At 43.3% G+C, this 26,874-nt stretch overlaps 2 protein-coding genes across 2 annotated transcripts; one reads left to right on the forward strand and one right to left on the reverse strand.

Annotated features, from left to right (window-relative positions):
- Positions 1-3,607: 3,607 nt before the first annotated feature.
- On the forward strand, positions 3,608-10,388 carry LOC133009436 (methionine aminopeptidase 2-like). The gene is made up of 11 exons (XM_061076939.1): positions 3,608-3,770; positions 4,559-4,672; positions 4,862-4,924; positions 5,476-5,578; positions 5,846-6,007; positions 6,242-6,423; positions 6,598-6,692; positions 7,699-7,795; positions 7,883-7,986; positions 9,588-9,703; positions 9,850-10,388. Exons 1-11 carry the CDS (start codon positions 3,623-3,625, stop codon positions 10,100-10,102), a joined length of 1,437 nt encoding a protein of 478 aa, XP_060932922.1. The 5' UTR covers positions 3,608-3,622; the 3' UTR covers positions 10,103-10,388.
- Positions 10,389-12,332: 1,944 nt separating this feature from the next.
- On the reverse strand, positions 12,333-22,285 carry LOC133009520 (netrin-4-like). The gene is made up of 10 exons (XM_061077038.1): positions 22,222-22,285; positions 21,280-21,839; positions 18,444-18,716; positions 16,803-16,929; positions 16,373-16,561; positions 15,533-15,740; positions 15,280-15,392; positions 15,071-15,139; positions 13,752-13,925; positions 12,333-12,475 (listed from the first exon to the last, which is right to left on the reverse strand). Exons 1-10 carry the CDS (start codon positions 22,283-22,285, stop codon positions 12,333-12,335), a joined length of 1,920 nt encoding a protein of 639 aa, XP_060933021.1.
- Positions 22,286-26,874: the final 4,589 nt, after the last annotated feature.

Below are 26,874 nucleotides of genomic sequence, written 5' to 3' on the forward strand. Positions count from 1 at the left end.
TATCTACATGTTCCCATTTAAACCAACACCAACCATAGGGCCCGTACAGTATCTCTTTGATTCTCGCCTCCCTGCATTTGCTGCTAGTTAATTGATTTGAATATTATTTTAATACATTTTAATCTCAGCCCCCAAATTATATTAAGGAGCTCCTAACTCTCTGTGCTCCCAGCTGTAATCTAAGATCTTCCAACCAACACTTACTATAGTTCCTATAAGTCAAAGCTGGTATAGAGGGGACCAGGGCCCTGAGGCTCTGGAACTCCTCGCCTCAGGAGATTAGACTTGCCAGAGCTTTTATTTTAAATCATTACTTAAAATAAACTTTTATAGGAAAACCTTTTAATGTCAGATTTTAACTATTTTTAAAGAATGTTGCTTGTTTTTAACATTTTTATCTTTCTCATTTTTGCTTTGTCTTGTTTTTGTTCTGTGTTGTTTTATTCCCAAGTACCTCAAGAAACAATTTGAGACCTCTTTTATATAAGTGCTGTAGAAATAAAGTTCTATTATCATTTCATTAATTATTTATCTTTAAGCTGCTGCAGTGACATTAGAGAAGTTAATCATGTTATTGAATAGCCTGTAACTGATTAACATACAGTAGTAACTGGGCCCAGCTACCTTGTCCGATCTGGTAAACAAATCCTCTCACTTCCACAAGCTTGAGAGATGTTGTCATACTCCAGAGGTCAAGGGGAATAACCTGTTCCCTCCTGTCATTATCATTGTTATTGTCTCTTATCTGTGTTAATTCTGATATGTAGGGGACCAGTGTCACTTGGGGACGGTGCTGTCTAATTCCTAAAGTTTTCCATGTATCGTACAGTCTGTGATGTGTACCCATTATGTGAGACAAGCATTTTAAGTATAGGCCTACCTCATAAAGGTTTCATGTTGTACCTGAGGGCTTCATTAATTGTTAATAAGTCTTTTATTAATCATTTATAGATTGGTAATGAGCCAACTATATAAAATATTTTGGGGTTTTTAGATAGTGGAAGAGCCCTTTGGCTGTTGTTTTGACTTTGTATTTAGCATCTTCTGGATTAAAAACTTTTTTTTAACTTAAAACTTTTTTCAGAACGTTATATCAATGACTTGCCAAACTTTGTACCTGTTAACCTGTTGACCTGTAAACTGAGAGACAGCAATCAATCAAATGTGAAATTGAGTTTGTCAATATGTTCAAAGAAAAAAATTGTTCAAAGAGTGCATGATAAATCAAAATGATGAGCCCCCCACTCATGTGATGAGTAGTACTTTTGAGAAAGGCTTTGATCAGGCAGATTCTACCACCGCTGATGGATCTATAGATTTTACTCAGAGGCCATTTAGGGGCCAAAAGTTACATAGAGGGGTCAATAATATGTCAAACATCCACTCATAATTCCTGATTCAGAAAGGTGCACGTTTAAGTTATTACTTGTTTACTATTAACTTTAAACAAAGCCATACATCATTGCCTATATTTTGAAAATTGTTTCTTCTTCAAGCACATTGTGTCCCTCAAAAAGTTGTTGTTTTTCTAGTATATTCTTACAAGTGCGTATTCGACCCATGTCGTTGATTTACCTCTGGACTTCTGTTTGGGCTTTTTAACACATGGATTAGCGCCAACTTGTGGTTTACTCTCAGTGGGACCTGCACTTCCTTCTCCTGTCTGCCTCCTGCCATCGTCGCTCACATGATGGGGACTTCCTCCCAACTTCAGTGAGCCTTTGGACCCTCTTGTTGTGTCAGTCTGCTCGGGACTGCTCAGTAGCGCCGCCCCTGAGGTCAGATCCTGCCAGGAGTGACAAAGAATATTTGCCACCCCGTGTGGGACGCGGCCCTCCTCGGCCCAGTTGTACTTGGAAAGCAGGAGAGCCAGGTCATTCAGTAACAGAGGGGCGGCTCGCTTGTATACTTCTATTGGCTCCTGGTTCCTTCTGTCCGGTGCAGCAGGTGATGTTGAGGTGTCAGTTTCAGGTTTACCCTCATCACGTGGTTCACCTGTCACCTCCGCACTGTCATCCTCCCAGTTACTGTGAGGAAAGGAGGAAATTATTCATCAAAAATAAAGTACAAACTGATCATTTCCTATAGAAAAAACGAAATACCTGTGCGTGTCCTCATGCGCTCCTCCTCCAGGTGCCACATTAAAAAGGTAGAAGTAGCTCTGTGTACCTTCAACCCTGTTTCGTCTGGTTGGCTGTAGGGAAGTATATGGTTAACGTCCGGAAGTTTATTCCTTATTATACAGTCAGAAAAATTAATCATAAACTCACCTGGTCAAAAAAATATAAAGGACCAGATCTGAGTTCTGTCCGCGCACCACAAGAACTCATTGTTCCCCCCAAAAATCCACAAATTAGTTCCCGATGTTCCCAGCCATCCGAGAAACACACTTCATATATCCATACAAAAAAAATAATAGAAAAGACACAACTAAAGTGCGTTCAAATCCACTTTTTCTCTTGTGTGAGTGCTCCTCTCGTTTCCACCGCTGAGCTGGTTGCTTGGATACACACTGTTCTCCAACCTGTGACCTCCGTTACGCACCGGCAGCGATCGACTTCTCTCACTTACGGGTTATTGGTATTATACGACAATATACAAACAACACAACATCTGCTCACAGTAACAAATAAGGTATCGAGCCTTCGGTAAATGTTGACACTCACGTCCGGCTTGTGTTGAGGAGCTGTCGTGTGTCACAGGTGCGCACAGCAGCAGCTGGTAACACGAGCCTCAGCCGGGGCCACCAGGCTCAGGAGGAAATGATTGATTGAAGCCAGGGACGTGCATAGACATTTTAAGGGGGACCATTGCTACACCCCCCTCACCCCCCATGCTAGTGTTAGTTAACACATCTTGTTGTAAGTCTCCTGTGAACCATAGTTTAAGCAGCAATATGATTTTGCACCTTAAGCTTAACTCTGTCATCTATGTGCCTGCAAACCACAATATTAAAACTTTGAGGAATAAACTCTTACTTCATTAATTAACCAACACTTTTTTTTTCTCCAGAGGGGCAGTGCAGTCAAAGGGCAAACGGGCAGCTGCTGCAGGACAACTTTAGTTCATATCCATGCAGCTCGGCCCAGATAGCATATGGATGAGGGCCACTTGATGCAGTCCCAGACAAAGGTGTAATCTGGATATGAACCTAAAAGTGGCCCGTTTGTTAAATGGCTCAAACAGCACAAAACTATTTTTGGCCACCCTTGACACCCTGGTGCAGTTTTGGCTTACTTTTTGCCCAGATCTGGCAACCATAAGACAGTGTGGAATATGGACCAAAACAGTTTTGTTCTGTGGGGGGGGGGGGGGGGGGGTGATGTATCAGGGCACTGCATGAAGGAGAAACTCTGCAGAGTGCACCGGGGTCGTGTTGCACTCCTCCTAAATGAGACTTCCTCTGCAGGAGAAAGACAACTGATGATCAAAAAAAGTTTCTGCACAGAGGACAGGATCATCTTTCCTCCGTCCAGGTCAAGCTGTCCCACGGAGATCGTCCATCAGCTCCGTTATTGGCTCAGCCTCTTCCAGCTGCTCCACACTTGTTTCTTGCTCTGACCACTGGAGGCTCTCAGCAGCTTATGCGTCACTTCATCTCTCCGCAGGTCGGTCGCCGGTCATGGCGGAGCTACAGCCACAGCGAGAAGTGGAGCCGCAACTTCTCAACGGGGACGCGGACCTGCAGGAGGAGAGGGAAGAAGCGGATGCGCCTGAGTCGGTGAAGAGGAAGAGGAGGAAGAAGAAGAGGAGCCGGACCACTGCAGCAGGTAGGAGGCATCACTTAAACAGCATCATTGAGGGAAATAGCGGACATGTGTTTCCTCAATAGAGCCACATGTAAAGGCATCAGATATGCGGGACAGGAGAGTTTTCAACCTGTCAGAGGCTTTTACTCTCCAACTCTGACAGGCTGCTGCTGCTCATCTGGAGACGGGACAATCTGAACAATTAACACCACATCAGATTGAAAGAATACGTTTGAATAACATTTACTCCAGATTAAATATGTTCCATCCTACAAATCTCCCTCTTAAGCTGCATGAAATGATGTAATAGAAGTATCCACGGTTTGAGTGCAAACAAGATCCACCACTCTTGCACGATGATAAATTCAGCTTTACTGCTCCAAACTGTGGGAAAAAAATAAAAGCCTTGGTATTTCAGGCATTTGAACCTGCCCCAAGTCAAGTGTGGTCCACACAGCAGTGTCTCTGAAAGGCTAAATGTCAGAATGCTGCAAGGTACACGTGCCCTTGAGGATATTGACCCCCAATGTAAAGAAGGAATTAATACACACACTCTGCCAAGTTGACAAGTTGAGATATTGGTGGATGCACTTTCTTTAAATGAAAGGGAAACACATAATTTACTCTGAGTTTTTTTGTACATTAAAATCTATATGCATGTCTTGCCAATGGTGCACACGCACGTATTCATCTGCACATGCATGCAAAACGGTGTGTGTGTGTGTGCGTGTGTGTGTGTGCGTGTGTGCGTGTGTGTGTGCGTGTGTGCGTGTGTGTGTGTGTGTATGTGTGTGTGTGTGACTTTGCAGCAGGGACAAATGAGGCTGAGGGGGATGGAGGAGCCCTATGTGTTGGCGATGTGGCGAAACAGTTGGAGCTGCAGATGCTGGAGGACAAAGAGCGAGAGGAGGAGGGAGAAGAAGGTAACTCCTGACCATCTTCATCATCATCCTCATCATCATCCTTATCATCTGCTCTGGTGATCGTGCTGAACTTTCAAGTCCCAGAAAGTGCAGAGTGAAATTCAGCCGGTCATATCTGCAATGAGATATCAGATTGCACACTTGGAGCTGTGCCACAAACTGAATTGAAACTAATGATGCTTTCAACAGATGGGGATGAGGGAGAGAACTCTGCCGGGAAGAAGAAGAAGAAGAAGAAAAAGAAGAAAGGATGTAAGACCTTTTTGTTCTCTCACCGCAACCGATCTTCACAATACCAGTTTTCTCCTTGACCTTTTAGACCACAGGTTCTGCAAGAACCTGGCTCCTCTAAAACGAAATCTCCTGAATACGCAGCTCCACATTTATCACACACCCGGTGCCCAGGAGCAGTTTGACCTGGTTAATCGGTGTCAGGATAGTTGTGCGGTGAAGGACTGACTCAGGTGTAGGACACAATGCGACAGGACTTACATGTTGGGCAGACGGGACAAAATTAATGACAGCACGTTTGACATTAACAGACTAATGCAGCGAGAGTCGAGAAGAGTCACAGTTTGGACCGAGAGAACTGAAATTAAGTGATCTTAAATATGTGCCACATAATTATCATTCCTACCCGTGCTATAATACAAGTGCTACAGAATTCCTACAGTTTTTTAGATTTAGATTCTTTAGGGCGCTTCACATAATTAGATCTGTAAGTCAGGTAAAATATCACAGTCATGAACACAGGCAGGATAACTTGTGTTTGTCTTGTCTCCTCCTCTCTATCTGGGCCACAGTGAAGGTACAGACTGACCCCCCCTCAGTCCCCATTTGCGAGCTGTATCCCAACGGAGACTTTCCAGCGGGAGAGGAGTGTGAATACCCCCCATCAAAAGACGGGTGTGTGTGACCTCTATGTCGTCCCCTTACACTCAGCAGTGGTCGTCCACTGTGTGATTTGTTTGTTTGCTTTGCACTTTATTCACGTTGGACATCATAATGAGGTGCCATGTTTAATTTCGTCTTCAGGAGGAGGGTAATGTTGTCATATTTGTCCTCACCTGTGCAGAGTGTGTCACATCCTCATCATGAATATTTGTATAATGAGAAAATAATGAGTGCCACCACCCTCTGTGATGTGCCTGCCTGCCTACCCCCCCCTGCCAGGCGCAGTGCAGCGTGGCGGACCACCAGCGAGGAGAAGCGGGCGCTGGACCGGGCCAACGAGGAGATGTGGAGTGATTTCAGGCAGGCGGCCGAGGCGCACCGACAGGTCCGCTCTTACGTCAGGACCTGGATTGAACCGGGGATGGCCATGATCGACATCTGGTGAGACATTAACTGAAATTTCATCCTCAAGCCCCTTGTAAGACACACAAGTCTCGGCTCCTCATGCTGATCCTGGACTGGTATTGATGGGATTTCAGCACTTCTTTGTCTTGGAAACAAGCAGGAGAGCTGCTGTGTCTCTTCCAACGCTTCCTGGTGCTTTATCTGTCCTGACAACAGTCTCATGGTTCCTGTCACCTGTTGTCCCTCTGTGCCGCTCTCTGTTTCTGGCAGTGAGAAGCTGGAGGACTGCTCCAGGAGACTCATTAAAGAAAACGGGCTGGAGGCCGGTCTGGCCTTCCCCACCGGCTGCTCCATCAACCACTGCGCTGCCCACTACACCCCCAACGCAGGAGACACCACCGTGCTGCGCTACGACGACGTCTGCAAAATTGACTTTGGGACGCACATCAACGGTGAGAGCCCACTAATGACTTTTTATTAAGCTGTGCTGTTTCACGCTTGGCATTTATTATAACTAGGAAAATGAATGATTGCATTATAGTTCTTACTGCCCGAAATAAGCGGTTCTCATAAATGAATGACCTCATGGCAACTGCTGTGAGTAATCAAAGGGTTTGCTCTTTCAGGTCGGATAATAGACTGTGCCTTCACCGTCACATTCAATCCAAAGTATGACCGGCTGCTGGAGGCTGTGAAAGACGCAACAGACACTGGCATCAGGGTAACACGGCTCTATCTGACACACAGGAAGCTTACAAGATAAACAACATCCAGAATAATCCTTATACAAGCATTTCTCTAATCTAGATCACAGTGTATCAGTATCAAAAATCTAATTGCAGAACTTCTATCAGGATCTAATTGGCTCCCAGGGGCTTAATGGGACTGGATGTAAGACAATTATGGTACAATAGAGTCATCATAAAGAAATGGAGGATTCCTTTGAGCATGATGTTCAACTTGATAGGAGGGGACACACAAAGAGCAACTAATATATAGATAATGAGGGAAAGATGATGAAGATAAGGTCATTTTGTATTCTTCCCACACAGCACTATTTGTCACTGCATCAAAACTAGAAGACCAGATGCAGTGGTAGATATAATAGAGTTAATGGGTATAGATATAATAGATATTACATATATTATACAGGTAACCAGTGAAGTAAAATCAGGTGAGATAAGTCAATATGCGGACTATGTTCACAAATACAAAAAAACAACAGAAACAATCATTTACGTTTTAAAACTCACTGAATCCTCTTTATATTATTTCCTCTACAATAAGGAGCATTAAAAACCGCTATCATAGGTTGAATATTCTTATACCTGTAGGGAGTATTTTACAAAACCATCCGACAAACAGGGGTGACAACATAACCTCCTTGGTGTGGGTAACAAATTCAGGTATCAGGTATCATTTACAGCGACCTAATTAATCTACATTTACATTAACTTATTGATTTAGATTCTACTTCTAACTGGATTCAGAGCTCAGGATCGATTTCCTTATTTTGTTCATCACATCATTCATACCTACAAACTCATATGCTGGTTTATTTCCAGATTATCTACCTGTCAAGTAACCTTATATGATATACTATAAAGCCCTCTGGAGTTTGTGTAGCTGTAAAAAAAAACCGTTTCAGGCGGTGGTGACATTATTGTGTTTGCCCGAGGAACATACTGTAATTTACTGACGTGAGCGTGGACACCTCTTTGTCCAAGTTTGCAGGAATCGACGTGCGCCTCTGCGACGTGGGTGAGACAATCCAGGAGGTCATGGAGTCTTATGAAGTGGAGATAGATGGGAAAACATATCAGGGTAATGTGGAGTTATCTTTTCCTCACACGCAGGTTCAGTGCTGCTGCTTATTTATTAAACCTCAGTGTGTGTGTGTTCTCTTTGCAGTGAAGCCAATCAGGAATCTCAACGGCCACTCCATTGGACAGTACAGGATACACTCAGGGAAGACAGTCCCTATTGTTAAAGGTGGAGAGGCCACGAGGATGGAGGTTTGTACACCATCAATCACTGGGCATGGCTTACTCTGTTCAAATAACCTCCACCAGAGAGGTTACGCTTTCACCCCTGTCTCTTTGTTCATTTGTTTGTAAGGGATTACAACAAATCTTAGTGAAAGGATGTGAAAAGGATCAGGGAATAACTGATTATATTTTGTTGTGGATCCGGATCAGGTGGCAGATTCAGGATTTCTTTGAACATTTCTTGGTGTGGTAATCACATCAGTTCAGCCCAGGGTCTCCCCATGTCTGTGGGTTTCAGGTACCCTAGCTTCCTCCCACTGTCTAAAGACATGCAGACAGGGGTTAGGTTGATTGGAGACTCTAAATTTACCTAGGGTGTGAATGTCGATAAACAGACGACCTGTTTTGACTTGTACCCCGTCTCTTAATCAAGGTCAGGTGAGATTGGCTGCAGCTCCCCCAACAACCCTCAAAAGACAAGTGGTATAGATGTTGGAAGGATGGATGGCATTTTCAACATTGTCCTTAATTTTCTCAGATAACAATTCATGGATCTTGAATTTAAAAAATCTGCTACTTTCAGGGGACTAATATTTACGAGTGTATGGAAATATAAATCTATATCTAGTGAATTTAAACCTGGTTTCATAAGGTGAGGTATGCAAAACATGACAGGAGCCTTTTCTACTTGAGTGTCTGAAATTAAACCATTCGGAGCTGCTCGACCTTGCATATAAACGGACCCTTTTTCAGTTCTTAAGTGTAATTGCAGGTACTCGTGACTGGTTATTGGGTGATGATGAGGTGTGGAGGTAGATGTTCTAATGCTCTGCTCTAACGGCTTCTTAGTCACCCTCGTCCGCACTTTAATTACGCCTGTAATGGAATTACCGGCCGCATCGCGTAGCAACACGTGTTAAAACCCCAGCTCCTCATTTCACCAGCAGCACTGTAATGTGGGCGCCCAGGGTTCATTAACAGGCCGCCGCTTCACCAAGGAGAAACATGGAGGTGCCTGCCTGCAGCACAACGGCATGCCTGCAGTGTGTGAGTGTATACGGACAGGATTGAGTATGTTAATTGGCAAGTTGCTGTGTTAAGCTTTTTTACCTGATGGCTCCAGGAGAGGGGAGGTGGAGTGGTGGCTGCTGATGTGGCAGCTTTGCGTTTGGTATTTTTAGCTGAAGTGTGTTTTTGTGTTACGGGGACATTAAACCTCTTTGTGATCAGAGAGCAAGTGCACAACTGGAGAGGCAGCTGGGGCGTGCCACAGGGCCGCCAGCACTTTGACTGATTATCGTGGAGGAACAGAGGGTGTCGCAGTGTTATCAGCTAATACCACAAGCATTCCAACAACAGCCACGCTCCGATAGAGACGCACAAACGCCAATGAAACTCCGCCAATCAACGTACAAAAAAAGGACACTGCTGTCCTGTATAGACTGCATGTGAATGTCTCGGCCAACTGACAACTTTAGGGTTTTGTTATCTACTCTCTGTGCCCCCTGAGGTGTTTTTGTCCTTTTTAGTGTCATATCTCATTTAGGCCTACACAAAGGTATATATGCTGTTTATAGATTAAGATGGGTGAGTTATGTGTTCCTGTCTTTCTTTTCTCTGCCTCTCAGGAAGGTGAAGCATACGCCATTGAGACATTTGGCAGCACGGGGAGAGGTGCAGTCCACGACGACATGGAGTGCTCACATTACATGAAAAACTTCAACGTCGGACACGTGCCAATAAGGTTCATCTCATCCATGTGTTGAAATCCAAAATATCTAGTCTGTCATTCTAACAAAAAAGCATCACATCTGCATGTTACTTCACATCTCTAGATTCGTCCTCCAGCTTGTGTTCACTTTTGACTCTGTTTCGTCGCTTGTGCCACAGACTCCCGAGGGCGAAACATCTGCTGAACGTGATCAATGAGAACTTTTGCACCTTGGCGTTCTGCCGCCGCTGGCTGGACCGCCTGGGGGAGAGCAAGTACCTGATGGCGTTGAAGAATCTGTGCGACCTTGGCATCATAGACCCGTACCCGCCCCTCTGTGACATCAAGGGCAGCTACACTGCCCAGTATGAGCACACCATCCTACTCAGGCCCACCTGCAAGGAGGTAGTGAGCCGGGGGGAGGACTACTAGAGCGGCATGCAGCAGGAGGAGCACGACTGACCAAACTCAACAAACCTCATCAGACTGACAGCAATTATGCAATATTTCTCTGAATTAAATTTCCACTGCTAGAGAACCTTTAGGAAAATGTTAGCAAGAGCAACAGACTTGTGTCATGGCAGCAGCTTACTAGTATTTTGTTTTTCCAACTAACTATAGAGCCGGTAGATAAAAGGACATATCTTTAATAAATGAAGTGATTGTCATTTAAGTTAAGTGTTGCTTTTAGCAAATATGCCAGAGAATCATGCAAAAAAGGTTTTTGGTGAACACTTTACCCAGAATGCTGTGCTTCATTCCTGTATAGAAATATATATATTTCTATATTTCTTTGCTCTATTACTAATTTGAGGCAATTTTTATAAAAAAAATAAATTGTTATAAATCTTGCACTGAATGCTGTGTCCATGTTTGTAGAGCTTTACATATCTATCTATCTGTCAATCTGTCTGTCTATCAATCCATCCCTCCATCTATCTGTTTAGTACTGTTGGATTGATCCATGTTAGAATGACAGGCGTATATTATTTATATTCATATTTATAATAAAGACTGAACATTCTAACCTTCATGAAGGTGGGAGTGTTGCATTAAGCAGCATTGGTTTGAACTAGCTGTTCCTAATAAAAAGGCGACTGATGTCAAACCTTTAACCACCTCATAGTGGGATAGTGTATTTCTCTCTTTTAACCAAAGGAGGGCGATACTAAAACATGGGTCAAACATGAGCGCGCCATCTCCACTTATTCAGACGTTACAGGCTATTCATAACCTTGTGCTTCAGCATAATGTGACCATGGAATGAAAGAGACTTTTCCCAGAAGCATTAAGAATGAGCTCACTGACACAGAGTTTATGCAGTTTTGATTAAAAAATACATATATAGGACACACAGAAATAGCATTAGAAATGTCACATTGATGCTTCGTGCACCCTAAATCACCACTTTGCCCTTAAAGAGAAAAAAAACTTTTCTGCTAATTTTCTCTTATTTTGGTAAAGTCTTTGGGACAAGGACATCAGCGGTGATGTTATGACTGAGGAATGCATCATGTTTCCTCACGCACTTTGTAAGTGTCCTTGGAGACAGCGGATCAGGCCTATTCTTAACCAGACCCAGCTAATCAAAATGGCCTGTGGACTCTGGATCGGACACAGGGTGATGTCACCGAGCACCGGGGCTTTTAATACATATTTATTTCTGGGGGCAGCGAGAGTCACAGGCCGAACAGAGGAACATGTGTTTAGATAGAGTGTACTCTCTGGCTCCCACCGAGTCAGGTCAGGAGAGGCCTCCTCACAGGGAAGTAGGTCTTTTTAGGACAGCAAAAAAATCCTCCACAGAATCGAGTCTGACTCCAGCGGCCTGACAAAGATCCACTCTTGTAACTGAAGGAGCCGTAAGAGCAAACTCAATGATCCGAGCATTTCAGCCGCTCATCTGTGCCGCAGAGACCAGAGAGGGAACGGAGGTGTGTGTTCTCTCTCTTGTCGGACAGCAGGCGGGCGAGTGAGCCAGAGAAACACAGAGCTGCTCAGCTTAAGCCGCCTGATTCCTCTAATGCTGTTTTCTTCATCCAGGAGATACTTGTTTGGAGCTGCACTGCCGCTGCCAAGGACACCGAGCATAAACGCACGTCCACGTTCACACACATACACACAGATTCTGATGATGACCTATGATTTATCACCAATGAGTGTGAGACAACAAGGAGGATTCAGTCTGGGCACCTTTGCAAGATTCCAAACAGCTCTCAATGGAATAGATAGAGCAGGACGTGATGATTTAGGCTCATCAACTCTGACAGCTTCTTCGCCCAGTTAATAGAGTTTAACAGAGTATTTTACATGCACTCGTTATTGCTGTATAAGTAATGTGGACAGGTGAGCTGAGCCATAATATAAAGTAAGAAGGAAATTCTAGGATCAGCTCTGTCTGGATGAAGGTGATGCTATGTTCACTTGGATCCTCGAGTGACTGCAGACGATCTAACTGAATCCAGTTTGTACTTATTTTATATTATTTCATTCACCAACATCCACAACATTGTAGTGTTCTGTCCTCGTGACTTTTACTTTCACTTAAGTGTCCAAGCAAAATTCCGACATCTCCTGTGTTTATCTCGCCCATTACTTATGCAGTAAATCTTCTGCACGTGTCAGCTGATCCTCTCCATCCCCTCTGTCCGTGTCTCCGGTCCTATCGGCGGCCGCAGACTTTCCTGAGGATGTGGAGCATTTTGCGTCCCAGGCTCGACTTCCACGGTTTAACGAGACTCTTGGTGTTGACCAGCAGTCGGCCGGTCTTCCAGTCCTCGTGTCCCGCCACTACGTACTCTGATCCTGGAGAGAAAGACAGAGCAGAGGATCTGTGACTTTGACTTCTTCTGAGAAAATAGCAAATATCGCAAAAATAGCCAAAACAAGATCTAACGTGTAATGGGGTCCTTTATGATTTTATATATTCATATTTAAACGTTATTGGTAAAAACAAATAGTATTTATATAGCCACTTCACTCAAAGCACTTTGAAGTACAGCTTTGCCATCCACACACATTTATACAGTGCATCTATGTGAAGTACTTTCTCTATCACTAATCACTCACACACTGCCAACACAAAGCTATAAGGGGAAAATTGGGGTTCAATGTTTTGCTCTAGGGAGACAGATATCAAACAGCCAACCCACTGGTTAGTGGACGACCGGCTCCAACTCATGTAAATGTGTTTGTGTTAATATAGTTCAAATCTGGCATGTATAGCCCTCCATTGTCCATATGTAGCCTTTCTGTTATCCTTTTGTACGTTTCGTTTACACACTAGTTATAATGTGATACGTTTTGTGGTTTAATTTGTTTAGCGGCTCCTCATATGTACAACAATGACCCAAGGATTTTGTTCTTTGGCTCTTACTGTCAGACATTCATGTTCTGACCTTCACGTCAAATCAGAACACAGACATGGCCAAACTCCACCATTTACACATGCAGACTATTGTACAACTGTAATTAACAAGTTCAATACTGTGCTGTGATGGGCTGACTTGGGTTATCGTTGCTAGTTAGATGTGAAATAGTCTTATAACAGAGAGATGGCTCTAATCTTTACACTGTAAACGTCAAATCAAAATGAGTGATGCTGGGACCCTGGCGCCAACTCAGAAGTCTCTGAGGAGCGACACAAAGCTGGCAGGTGGTCGACTGGAGATTCTACTATTTATACGATTCAAGATACATTTATTAATCCCACACACATGCACAGACACACTACATGCAAATGGGGAAATTTGTCCTCTGCTTTTGACCCATCTGGTGAACACAGCAGGACACATAGAGCAGTGGACAGCCATGCACGGCGCCCGGGGAGCAGATGTCAGGGGAGTAAGGTGCCTTGCTCAGGGGCACTTAGACAGTGGAATATAGGAAGAGTCCTCTTGGACTTTTTGAACAGATCCAGGTGTTGTCCATCCAGGTATGTTTTGTTGTCACTCCGTGGAGGCGAACCAGGTACCTTCCAGTCTTCCCAATGTCCTGCCCATAGTCCAATTTTTCTGCCACTATTGTCAAATCAAATCAAATCAGCAATAATGTCTCTGATTGGAAGTGGCTGCTGCAGTACCTGGGTTGAGGATGGGACATGTGCAGCCGTGGGTGGTCCAGGACTCTGGGTAGAGGGTGATGCTCTTCCTCTGGATCTTCATCTGACGACTCTGGTGCAGGACTTTCTTCACTTTGACCTCCACCTCGGCGTGGGAGCCTTTGTCATGAGCCGACATCACCTTCACGACCAGCACTGTCAAGGAAACAACATTGATACCTCACTCATATATTTATGAGGATTAAGGGGAACTCAATATGTTTTAGAATCCAAAATCACTTTACTAGTCATGAGGCACACTATATACTATTCACTCTGATTTATTCAATGCAGCAATGCACCAACAGAGGCGGGGGAAGAAGAGGACTGCTAGCAAGTCAGCACAGATAAACACTGTGCTGCTACATTTTCAAAGGTTGTATGAGGAAGGAAATACAATCTTTATGAGTATTAAATATCGAGTAGGTTTGTTTGGGGGGGGGGGGGGGGGTCAATCTGAATCAGAAAATGTATCCCAGACAAGCATATAGAAATATGCAGACCTAAATAATGTAAGTATTTGGTATGTAGTGATTGTGATATGGAACCCCCCCCAAAAAATGACAAAGTATATCTCTAGGGATTTGTCCTAATAAATACATTTGAAGTACAAATATGTGAATTATTCAACAATAAATCGAAAAAAAAGAATGAGAATATTTTAAAGATGAATAATCGTGATTGAGGTATTGGCTCGTGGTGGCAGCTGATTGGCTGATACACAACATGCCTACTCACCATTACTACTATTGATGGCAATACCGCTATCATCAGACATTTTCTTTTGTGTAAATACTTTAAACATTGAGACACCTCTCCATTTTTGTTCGACACTGTGCTCTGGTATATGTGACATCTATTGCACTTCTGTCAGACCTGGGAGACGGATCCCTCACTCTCTCTGAGGTTTCTATGTTTTTTGAGTATTTTTTTTTCACTCTTGTTAAAGGTTAAGGGCATTGGATGTTGCACCTTGTTAAGCCCTATGAAGCAAATTCTGATTTGTGAATAATAATAATAATAATAATAATAATAATAATAATAATAATAATAATAATAATAATAATAATAATAATAAATGGAGCAAGTTAAACAAATTCTGCATCACAGATCCAGAGGAAACCAATGCAGAATATATCAGATGGAACAACCAGGCGTATTTTATAACTTTATAACAAACCAACCTGGTGGATTTAAGCTGCTACTTTGTTAATGATGTTGTTGAATGGCCTAACAATCAATGCCTGTCCTGACCGGCTCTCAACACACTGAATCAATGCACTGTGTCAAATAGCTCTTACCATAGTCGTACTCTGCAGCACAGAAGAGTTTGGGGCTGCCGAGCGTTACTTCAACACATTCACATTTCTCTGAGGAGAGTGAAACACAATCAATAAGCTTTGTATATAAAATCATTTCATCGTGACGTTATAGATTTCAAGAACAAAAACAGCAGCATGGGTGGGATGAGTGTGCAGTGCATTAAGTTGTGAGATGACCTGCGACTCACCAGAGTGGTGCAGTGCAGAGAAAAGCTCCTCTGCCCTAAAGAGTGCCGTCTCACTATTACTGCTGCTGTGTCCCATGTGGCCAGTGACTGTATAGAAGACCTCCAAGTCTGAGCTGTGGTGCAGAGGTAAAAAAAAAACAAAAAACAGTAAGGTTCAGGACTCCGCTCAGCGTTAATAACCCAGAATGCACTCTACCTCTACCACCATACATATCTTTTTATATAACACATACGGCTGCGTCTTGGCTCTCACCCAGAAACGCAGTCACCGGTGTAGGGGTCACAGTCCCCGGTGCAGTCGCATGGGCGGCAGCCGTATTCGTGCAGCCCCCAGTATCCCATCATGCAACTGTCACAGCGGGGGCCGCCGACGCCAGGCTTGCAAGTGCAGTCCCCGCTGGTAGGGTTGCAGAGAGGGCTCCCCCCCGAGAGGACGGCGCCGACAGGGTGGCAGGAACAGGCTGCGGAGGAGAGAGGTGACGGAACAACATGTTAACATCAGTGTGACTCCGTCTCAGCAGCAGACATTGTGCTCATGCATGTATGCTGTACACTTTTTTATGGGTTTTCTTTGGGTAATCAATACAATTATACAATTACACATCACAAATCTGATGGACATACCCCTACCCACAATAAGAGTAAAATATATTTCATCATCCTTTTGCTGGGAATATACACTGGATGTGCTTTGAACAGCAAAAACAAACTCGCAATAAATCAGTGGAGTCTATCTGCACCGTCAGACTCGATGCTTCCAATTGTTACAAACTTGCTTCAACTGTTTTCCCAAAAACGGTATGTTTGTTTAAAAATGCCGCAGCGTGTCTGGTTGGGGGGGGAGAATGGGAAAAATGTGCTCACATGGACCATGGGAAATTCCTTCATTGTTTGCAATAACAGTCACATTCCAAAACAGTAACGTCTTCTCCGTCATTCCTGCGACAGAGGCGACTGGAGGGTTTACTATCTCATCACCGACAAGACAAGTGACTGAGAAAGGTGCTGATGGGGAGATACGCATCTCAAAGAGAAATCAATCTGCTTTAATGTGGAGGGTCAGAGGTCACACTGAGGACACAGAGGCTCTCACGTTTGCAGGAGTCAGGGGCCGTTTTTCGACGAGTGGGGTCTCTGTAGTAACCCGTCTTGCAGTTCTGGCAGTGGCGGCCCTCTGTGTTGTGGCGGCAGCTGTCACACACGCCGCCGCTCTGCCGTCCTGTGGCCAGCCACAACACACGGCTGAAGTGGCAGCTCCTGGCGTGGCCGTTACACTTGCACCCTGTGGTTTTTTTGATAGACAAACACCAGGAAAGAACGAATGAGATACTTTCCTCTACCTCGCACATTTTTTGCAAAAACCTAATCAGAGCAGTGGCAACTCTTGCAGTAGCTGCTCTGTTATTCATCAAGTATCAGTTTCTCGAAAGGTCACAGGTGATTTATGACCAAATTCATTTAGCAGATAAGTCCACATGCTGTGCGTCCTACTCTGCGTTTGACTCTCTTGCTCCATCACTCACTCTGGCACTCGTGTGGCGTCCCTGTGAGGCCGTTGGCCGCCTGCCAGGGCTGATCATTGTGGAGAGGTGCACAGCGCTCACAGTGGTCCCCGGCCGTGTTGTGTCGGCACACACACTTACCATGGACCTGCCGGGCACACACAACAGGAAGGAAAGAATCAATTACTTCAGTTTTCATTTTATTGCTTCTTCCATTTCTCAGCAAGTATTGCAACATATTGTATATTGTATTAGATTATACTGAGCTATCGCCTGTCCAAATCGCACCCGACTCGCACTTCCTTGGGCCCTTAGCAACACATCTGCCAAGGGTGAAGTGGATATGATGAACAGTTCTGAAGATATGCGCTCCACATACAGACAGAAAGAAAAGGGGTTCTGTCCTTGAGGTTGGATGTCTATGCTTTTTATAAGATCCAAATAGGATCCTTTATATTTGTGTTTCAGAGTCAGTGTGAAGATGTAACTCTTTTCATTACCCTTGCCATGGAGGTTAAGTTTTCAGGCGTGGAGGAATTGGGCCTGGGTTTTTGAAGTACTCATTAAAATTTGGTGCAGGTAAAGAGGCAGAATATATTTCCACTCTCTTTAATGTGATCAAACCACTTCCTTGTGCTCATTTGCATTTCTACTATGAGAGCTAGACAATCTTGTGTGGGATTGTTCGACGATGTATGCGCTCTGGTGCCATTCTAGTTAGCTCTGCCAAGGAGGTCATGGTTTTATCCATTTGTGTGTTTGTTGTTTTCTTCGTCAGCAACATTATGCACAAACTGCTGAAAAGATTTACATGCAACTTTGTTGAAGGATGGGATATTGGCCAAGAACAAACCCATTAAAATTTGGCAAAGCTCCAAACAAAGGGACAGAGCCAGGAATTTTGTTATTCACTTTCTTTAACATTGCGAGATATCTTGTTTTTCACCAATTCCCAAGGACATAATTCATGGACCTTGATGGAAAAAAATCATGATTATTCAGAGGACTGAGTGTGTATGAATTGGTGCAGCTTCATCGAATGTAAGGAGACTCTTGGGCCTTGGTGGAGGTACGTACTCGACTGGGTGCCATTCTAGTTTATGCTGATTTCAAACAGCCTTGCACTCATATGTTGTGTGTCTGTATAACAACCATGCTTCGTATTTGCAACATACAAACACATATATATATAATCACTTTGTTTACAGGCTGTGAAGCTTATTCCTGCCTGTGTAACTTATTTACACCCCCTCAGGTCATGTTGGAGTTACACTATTTCTCCTGTTCTCTATTTACAGTGAAGAGAATAACACGACAGCAGCTCAGGGTTGTTAAAGCATTATGTTGAATACTATAATTAAGGTTTTCACATCCTTCTAATCCCTGAAGTGGCAGGTAAATCTATGGCCTAATATCCAGTAGCTTCACTACAACCCTCAGCTTCAGCAGGACGCACGAGAGCTCACTTGAGTAACACGGGCGTGGTGGGAATAAAAGCACCCAAATCCTTCTCCTCCCAATCCAACCACATCAACAGAAATGCAGACACCGTCAGCAAATCACGACATCTGAGTGTGATGAATTTTTGATATAGAACAAACCGTAGAAGTGTGTTTTGTTGGTGCGATGCACTTTCGCAGAATCCAGCTGAAAATAGCTCACCATGTTACTTGTCCTCTGCTGGCTGGTTTGGTAGCTCCTGGCTGGAACACAGTGGTCAGCGTGTCCATTGCAGAGGCAGCTGCCTTTGACAATGAAATCATAAATGGCGTAGTGGTCGGTGTGGAGTGCAGCAGCACCGGGATGTTTGGCCTGGCAGGGACACGGCTGGCGCTGCAGCAGGCGGACTCTCAGGTTGGTGATCATGAGCTGGTCCTGAGCAGATGGTCCATATGGATCCACTGACTGCCAGGGAGGCAAGGCTCGATAGATCACCTGGAAATGAAATAATGAGAAATCTCACAAAACCTGTGTTGTTTCACTTGTAAACCATTAATCAAATGCCTGAAAAATATCATCTTAAAGACAGACCGCCATGAAAACGTAAATGATGTATGTTTCTTTTTGTGTGTGATCTGCCAAATAAAAAAACAGACAGGATCTAATTTTCCTTAGATTTTTCAAAAGTTCCCATGTAAAGATGCTCAAATGGTATTTGTTCGCTCTCATTAACTTTATTGCAATGTTGATGTTTTCAGTTTCAGTTTTTACTCCTACAACATTATAACATCCCAAATAAAAACCATTAGACCCAAAGCAATGTGCTTTTTTCAATCCAACCTCTACTGAATGGTGAAAATACTTGAATGTCCAAAATTCCCTTTGGGGAAATACTGTACAATGAATATTATCTTGCATAACGTCTTGGGAAATAAAAAAGTACCATTGACACTATATTAAATCTTAAAGATTCTGCATGTAGGTGGGACTTTAAAATGCCTCTCCCAGGGGTGGATCTACAGAGGGGTCAGCTGCCCGCCTGAGGGCTGCACCTGCTGGTGTCCCACAATCTGTCCCATAATCCAACAGTTATAAGGCATGTTTATGTCCCAAAAGCACAAAGAAGGACAAAAAAAGTGTCTTAAGAAAAATCCATGTTTTATCTCTCTTTATATTACTTCAAGAAAAGTCAAATTCCCTTTTTTAGGGAACTGCTTACCTTTTATTTTCACCTTTCAATGAACTGAATAAAACTATTATCATTAAACTGAATCTTTACTGAAATAAAAAAGATGCTATTTTAACACTTTGAATGGGTCCTTAGGTAAAAGATCTTGCATGGACAAACTTGTTGCTGTATCATAATGAATGTATTTTGTTAAATGACATAATTTGATTTGTAAGTAAACGTCAACAATGAGAGGATTTACTGTGAACTCATTGTGCAAAAAAGGTGTCTTTGTACACTTCAGCATGTTTAAACTGAGTATGTATGTATGTATATCTGTAGTATTGTTTCAACAGTGAAAACCTTTATTTATGGGATTTCTTTAAGGCTTGAGCTACAGAGACAGTAATTACAGTGGCTGAGGGGCTTACATGAGGAACCCGACAAACTGTAGAGAGACACATACTTGCCTCATATACACAGCAATTATGAGATCAGGCAAAACTATATATTCACTCAGACATTCAACCAGAACCTCCTGACAAAGTCTGTGAGTAAAATAAATCTTTCCTGGACCCTGAGTCTCCATCTGTGTCAATGAGTGTGTGCGTGTGCTCATGAATTAACTGGAGCTGCTTATCTGGCCCAGATCTCCCAGTGAACACAGAGCATTTCCAGAAATGCTCTGGAAAACCATCAGAGGCAAAAGTGAACATTGATATTGTTCCCAGTACTAAACAATTAGTCTCCCACAGCTTATCAGAGGAGGTCAGTTTACAACACTTGGTCCACTGTTTAATAGTGTGTTTGTGTGTGTGTGTGTGTGTGTGTGTGTGTGTGTGTGTGTGTGTGTGTGTGTGTGTGTGTGTGTGTGTGTGTGTGCGTGTGCGTGTGCGTGTGCGAGAGTGATATCATCCTCGGGAGCGTCTCAGTAAAGGGACATCAGAGAGAGGAGCAGATGGTAAGAGTTAAGTAAATATTTGGCAGCGTGCTTTCAGAAATAAAATTACAGTCCAATATTTAATATTCATCTCTTTGAAGCTTCGTCTGATCAGCAGCATCATTCATCAAGGATTATTTATTATTAACCGTGAATCAAATGTATTAATAACAGAGCTTTAATTCAGTGAAGGTTCAGATTTGGTGGGAATGACTGGCCACAGACTTTGAATCATATGGTGTAAAAGTGATCATATGGTGTTATCAGTATAAAAATGCGGCTGTTTGAATTAATAAACTGTACAAACCTAAACCAAAAACTAGCAAAAAATAATGTTAAATGTCAGTGATTTCTTTAAAAAAAACATATAAATGTCTGTCTGCCATGTGAACTTTTTTTTTAAAAGAAATTGTTTTGTATTATATTGAATTGTATTTGATGAGTTTTCTCTGATCTAATAAAAACTGTAAATGACAGTTCCTTGCATTGATCATTCATCTGATCATTTTATAGATGATCAAATACGTTTTGCAATTGCCAAATATATAATAGAAGGAATAATTTCAAGACCTGAAGGATCATATTAATCTTACAATGTGTCATGATTCATGATAATGAGTTGAATTTTCCACACTGTTGTTGCACAAGTCTCAGGGGTGGGTCTACAGGGGGGGCAGCCACCACCCTGACAATGAGGGCTGCTCCCAAGTTGTCCTGCTCCTAAAGGTGTTGTAGTAAAACAATGTAATTTCTAGGTAGCTTTGCTGAGATTTTGAGAAAAACTCAGATAGATGATGTAGACATTACAGTGTTGTTGTTTGTTTGCTCTTTGTTTATATGAAATCCAGTAAAACAATGTGTATTCCCTCGTTTTAGTCATTTTTCTGTTGTTGTAGGCCCAGTTATTGTTTGCCTTAGGAAGTAAACATTTCCAGACTACAGCCACTCACCTCTCCTCTGGTACAAGGAAAAGCTGCAGAGTACTTGGAGGTGCACGGGGCCCCTCTCTCCCCGGCCGGTGACGCCTCTGGCAGGCCGAACACCTCCTCACAGTCCCTGGCGTAGAACCTGAGGGTCTTCCATGTGCGCCCGTGGTCCTGGGAGCGCTCCAGCAGCATGGCAGCGGGGCGGGGGGAGCGGAACACCACGATGAGATGGGTGAAGAGGAACTCGGTCTCCAGATCCAGCTGGAGCGTCTCCTCCTCCGGCCCCTCTGCAGACTGCCACCAGGAGTCCGGGTGGAGGAACCAGGAGTCGCTCATGGCGGAGGGAGGGTGCGCCTGAGCCGGGATGGCGGAGTTGCACTTGGTGCATGTGGCCGGGGAGCAGGACTCTCCCCTCCTGCGGGGGTCAGAGGTCTGTTTGTAGAAGCAGAAAGGCTCCGAGGAGTTGGAGCCGCAGGTGGAGCGGGTCTTCAGCACTCTGCCCGGGGACAGGTTGCCCATGCGAGGGTTGCAGGCTCGGCCGGAGCAGCTGTTCTCCACAGCTGGATCTTTGCTTCGGGACGTTTCTGGAGAGAATTAAAAAAAAAAGTCATGAGAGAAAGTCATGGTCGAGGCGTTCTTTTCATAGCATTACAGTTTAAAATGTATAGAAAATAAGGAATGGGCGGTGGATTTTCCTTTCCTAAAGCAGGAAGTCATCATCAGTCCATCCTCAGGTGGATATGATACATGAATAAAACGAGTAGAAGTATAAAAGGTATAATCTGTGAGAGAATAACTGCAGGTGGAAACAGATTTATCTTCTCATTTAAAGGCTTTTTGCGAGTTTGGTCCACGCAGTGCGCTCCGGATGCTGTGACGCACGTGGATGCGCGACGTTGACGTATTTACTCACATCTTCATTAAAGGGGTGAGAAAATGCTGTGAGTCAAATAAATGCAAACTCACCGGTTAAAAGAAAAGAAGACTCGCACATCACCGGGAAAATGACAAGTAAAGTCCACAGTCTCATTGTGGAGCAGTTGTGTATGGCAACAACAGGAGGGCGCATTCAACAGCTGGATCCAGGGGGACGCGTATCCATTTGTTTGTAATCCAGTATTGTTTTACGATATAAAATAATCTAACAGAAAACGTACACTACGCCGGAATTAAGAAACACAAGAGGCTGAAAGGTGAGATTCCTCTCGTCTGTCATGGTGGAGAAGCACCTGGTCAGATTGAACTGGTTTTATCCAAGATCTCTGCAGTCATTATCCTCAGATTATTCCATCCCACACACTTGAGGAGAGTTCAGCGTCACTGAGGAGACTTCATTGACATTTGGGAATAAGAAGAGGTTAGCACCGCCCTCGTCTGGTCGTCTCCAACACACCCCTCCCTCTGTGTTTCCTCAAATCAGACTTTTTTCCTTTAAAAAATGGCAATAATAAGATACATATATATCTATAGATATATATAGCATTTCTTGCCGGGAAGACAAGATCATGATTTTGGAAAATGTTGATCATCTTTTCGTCATCTATGAGTAGATGGCTGCAATGATGAGAAGGATTATTGTATTATCCTACATTAGATTACACAAGTGCAGCACCCATTCCTTTCCGGTTTGCAATGACCTGTGTTAATTCTCCAGAGCTACTCCAGAATTATTCCTTGTCATTAGTGAGTCATTGTCAGTTCTACAATATAGTGTCACTTTTTATGTTCCTGTGCTGGATAGTTAATTTTGTGTTCTTCCTACCTGGTTTATCTGCGGAGAAGATTTTATATTCAATGTTTATTATAAAATTAAACAGAAGTGGCTTCATTTATCTTTGTGCCTTTTATGTAAGTTTGAAGTTGTGTACATTTAATGTCAGCTATTTCAGAGGTCTGTTAAGCCATCAACATCATCTTAAAACCCAAACTTCAAAATTGTTCTAAACGAAAGCTCTGTAACTCAGCTCGATATAAGGCATTGCAGTAAGAAAATAATCGTTTTTACTTTGATGATAACTTAATTTAGAGGTGATTCTCAGAATGTAGTTGATGTAACAGAGATCAGAACCAACAAACCCTGGGTGAATCTCTGTGTCAGTCTGATATGGAGAAATAAAAATAATCAAATCCTCAAAATGATCTGGCAGGACAGTTATGTTATTGGCCACCGGCTCTAGTTGCCAGACGCTACTGTACTTCATCCAAGGACGTAGAAAAAGATTCCACTTAGTCCACTGACTGCAGGCACACTGCCCCGCCCCCCAGACTGCTGCTGGTCACCCATTTACTCCAATTTTATCTATACTGAATATATTGTGTAAGTGGGTAATAAATCAGTGCTGTAGATTGTTAGACTCAAAATACTCAATAAATGCTTATACAGACCAGCAATAACCATTTTCCTTCTGCATTCCACAAACACCCATGTTGGAAGAAGCTGTCATCAGATTGACAATAACTCAGAGATTTAATTTAACTCCACGAACCACCCAAGCACAGGAGCGCTGACTGACAAGTGTGTCATTGTGTTGCATTCCTGCCACATATCACCACTTGTTTCTAACTGCCACTCATTAACTGTGTTTTACTTGCCTCGTCAGACACACATCAGCTCTGGAGCTGAGGGGTCACACAACCCTTGACCCCATCAAGTCTCACACCTTTTTTTACTTCAACAGTGACATCATCTCATTTCAAGACATTTGAAGAAAGAAACGGTGTGCGTGACACGACAGGCAGCTTTACCTGTGGCATTCATAATCATTTAATACTGACTTGACGTAGAAGTGGAGACAAGTGAGAAAACAGGGTGATGATGAGTGAAGTTGAAAAAGGGAAGGGGGTCAGTGAGACTGTATATCATATTTGAAAATACATAAGGTCAGAAGTAATATGTTCCCACTCCCCCTGTCATATGAATCATCCACTTATGTGTGTGTGCACATGTTAAAGAAGGAGAAGAGGAATCATAAGCATTCTCTTCCCTGAGGCATCCTGGCCCTGACGGATCAGGACATTCCTGGAATACTGTGACTCTCGTCACAGTGGCGGCCCCTCTTCCTTTAAAGCGGACAGGGTTCATGCCTGTGTGTGTTTTTAGATTTTCATGGGTTATTTCGGTTGTTTTGCCAGCGATCTGCCAGGGCAAGGGGTGATGCACCTTGAGGTGTTCTCTTTGTACATCACTTGTGTTTTTCGATCCTCAAATCCCAGGAGTCCCCATGAAAAATGCTGCAGGAAAGGATGTCTAATCTTGGCCAGTCTGTGGTGTATTCCCCTGGCAGGATGAAAGCAAGGCAAATCATCAACAAATTCCTTCACTCTCTTTGTGTCCAGCTGTTTGTTGTTTTTCTCTGTTCCACAACTTGAACACTCCTAAACCAAATCATGAAAGAAGTAACACGGTTATGTGGGCGTAAGAATGGAAACAGGCTCTGTCCCCTTGGTACATCTAAGCTGCTTAAAGACATGCACTGAACTCTGGACATTTTCCTGGAACTTTCTGAAGAGGCTGTATCTGAGAACTCAGATGTCACTTTCTTCGGATATTTTCTAGAACTACAACATAGTGTAAACAAAAACACGTGTTGCCTCCCGTCTACTCAGGTGCCACCACTCATGTGAATGTCCCCGGTTGTTGTGAACGCACCTGACCCAGACAATTTCCTGCTGTGTTCTTCACAGGTTAGATACAAATTTGGAAAAATGTCCGGATTTTCGGGATATTTTTTTTAAGAGATCCTGCATAAAAACAGATGCCGTTAATTGGGAATTTTACTTTCCGACAGAGCCAAGCTAGCATATGCTAAGAAAAGCTAACAAGGTGCAGGATGAAACTGCATGCACCTTAAGAGCAGTATCAAACATCTCATCCAACTTTCAGCAAGAAATGGAAAAAAAGCATACTACCCAAAATATAAAAACTTTTGCTGCATTCTGCTGGGCTTGGCATTTGCAGCCAGTGGTGCTTCTGCTGTGTCATCCAATGGACCAATGAGACGACAGACTCTGGGCTGTTCCACCACCTCTGGCCTGGTTTATTTCCAGACTGTAAAAGGATATGGTCCCCCTCCACCCCCCCATGCCACCTAGTACCTTCAGCTCACTGAACCTTCTCCAACCTTGCGAGTAATATGTCTACTCTCCTGTAAAATCCAGACAAAAAGCCAGACATGCTCCAGGCAAAGAGGGAAGGTGCCTTGCCCGCAGGCGAGGCGTTAAACAGAAGGCCCCACACATGCTCTGTCACCGCTATCACTGCTTCCACTTTTATGACGTTTATCGCTGCTATCTGTCTGCCTGCTCGCAGCCATGACATCACCCACATTTCAGACGGTTTAATCTGGAATGGCAAAAAATAGAAACAGGATCTGAGTTATGTAAATATTAGTTCTACACTCCAAGTATTCCCACGATGTAAATCGTTTGGCATCTCTGCTATGAGTCATTTATTTTACAGAAAGACAGCGGCACAGCAAATACCTTTTCTCCCGCTCCACAAAAATATTTCGCTTCACAGCCTCCACCATCCAGACACCTCTGGAAGCTGATACTCTTTATTTTATGCCACCTTTTGACATGCTGTCTTACAGCACAGGAAAGACTCAACAGATGACTGAGCACAAAGCCTGAATTAACAGCAAGAGTGGACAGGGAACCGGGGGGGTTTCACCTTCATAAAAGCCAGGCGGGCGGATGTGTCCCATTTGACTTTTTAGAGTTGTGGGAGGGGAACGGAAGGTCCCCAGATGGCTGGAGCGTACTTGTTTCATGTCATCTACTGCATGGTGTGAGCAACTGCAGATAAGAAGACATACAGTGTCATTAACAGTGAGAGAGCAAACAGTGACACTGAAAACAATCGACTCAAACAGGTTGGAAAAGACTAATGTTGGCGATCATGAACACAAATTGTTATAAAGGATGGGACCTGTTGCATAGACTCATTAGGGTTTTCTCTGTTACAATCAAAAATAGCCAATACAATGTCCCCATTTAATTTAATTTTTAACTCTTATTGTAATTTTAAACAAATTGTAGTTATTGTTTTTTTGGTTGATATTTACTTGCTATTGTCAGGGTTTAGGGAGCAGGTGGACCCATCAATGCAGAAGCAAAGTTTACGAACAAATAGGTGTCCTTTATTAAAAGGTCAAGTTCTTACAAAAACAAAATCCAAAAACAGAAAAGCACTGATCAAAAGAAAACACAAGAAACATATGAAGGTAAATCAGTCTCATCAGATTTCAAAGCCTTTGAATTTCTAGCACCTCATGCTGGTTTAATGCCATGGGCGGTCTAGTAGCGTAGCTGACAGTATGGAGCTGCTCACCTGACGTTACATGACCAATGACACATGACCTGATTGGTCGCAGGTTTGGTTCGATGTGAGACAATCGTTTGCTTTTTCTGGTATGCCGGATATTTAATCTGAATTATTGCAACTGAATTTTAGCAGTTGAATATTATACTTTGAAAATTGGAATACTGAAATTCAGCAGCAAAAAATACAAATGCATAATTTCAACATAGAAAACTTCAGTGCTAGAAATTCAAAGGCTTCAAAATTTCAAAAATCTGAAGGGACTGATTTACTTCTATAAAATCAAGAAAAACTCA

The sequence above is a fragment of the Limanda limanda genome, chromosome 8 (genome assembly GCF_963576545.1).
Source record: "Limanda limanda chromosome 8, fLimLim1.1, whole genome shotgun sequence".
In the NCBI taxonomy this organism is placed as follows: Eukaryota; Metazoa; Chordata; class Actinopteri; order Pleuronectiformes; family Pleuronectidae; genus Limanda; species Limanda limanda.

Coding starts and splice junctions, on each gene's coding strand:
- LOC133009436 (XM_061076939.1), top strand. CDS start 3,623: ATGGCGGAGCTACAGCCACAGCGAGAAGTGGAGCCGCAACTTCTCAAC. Junction 4,925..5,475: donor GAAGAAAAAGAAGAAAGGAT/GTAAGACCTTTT, acceptor TCTGGGCCACAG/TGAAGGTACAGACTGACCCC. Junction 9,704..9,849: donor GTCGGACACGTGCCAATAAG/GTTCATCTCATC, acceptor CTTGTGCCACAG/ACTCCCGAGGGCGAAACATC.
- LOC133009520 (XM_061077038.1), bottom strand. CDS start 22,285: ATGAGACTGTGGACTTTACTTGTCATTTTCCCGGTGATGTGCGAGTCT. Junction 16,930..18,443: donor AGCAGAGGACAAGTAACATG/GTGAGCTATTTT, acceptor TGTGCCCGGCAG/GTCCATGGTAAGTGTGTGTG. Junction 15,393..15,532: donor ACCGGTGACTGCGTTTCTGG/GTGAGAGCCAAG, acceptor TCTGCACCACAG/CTCAGACTTGGAGGTCTTCT.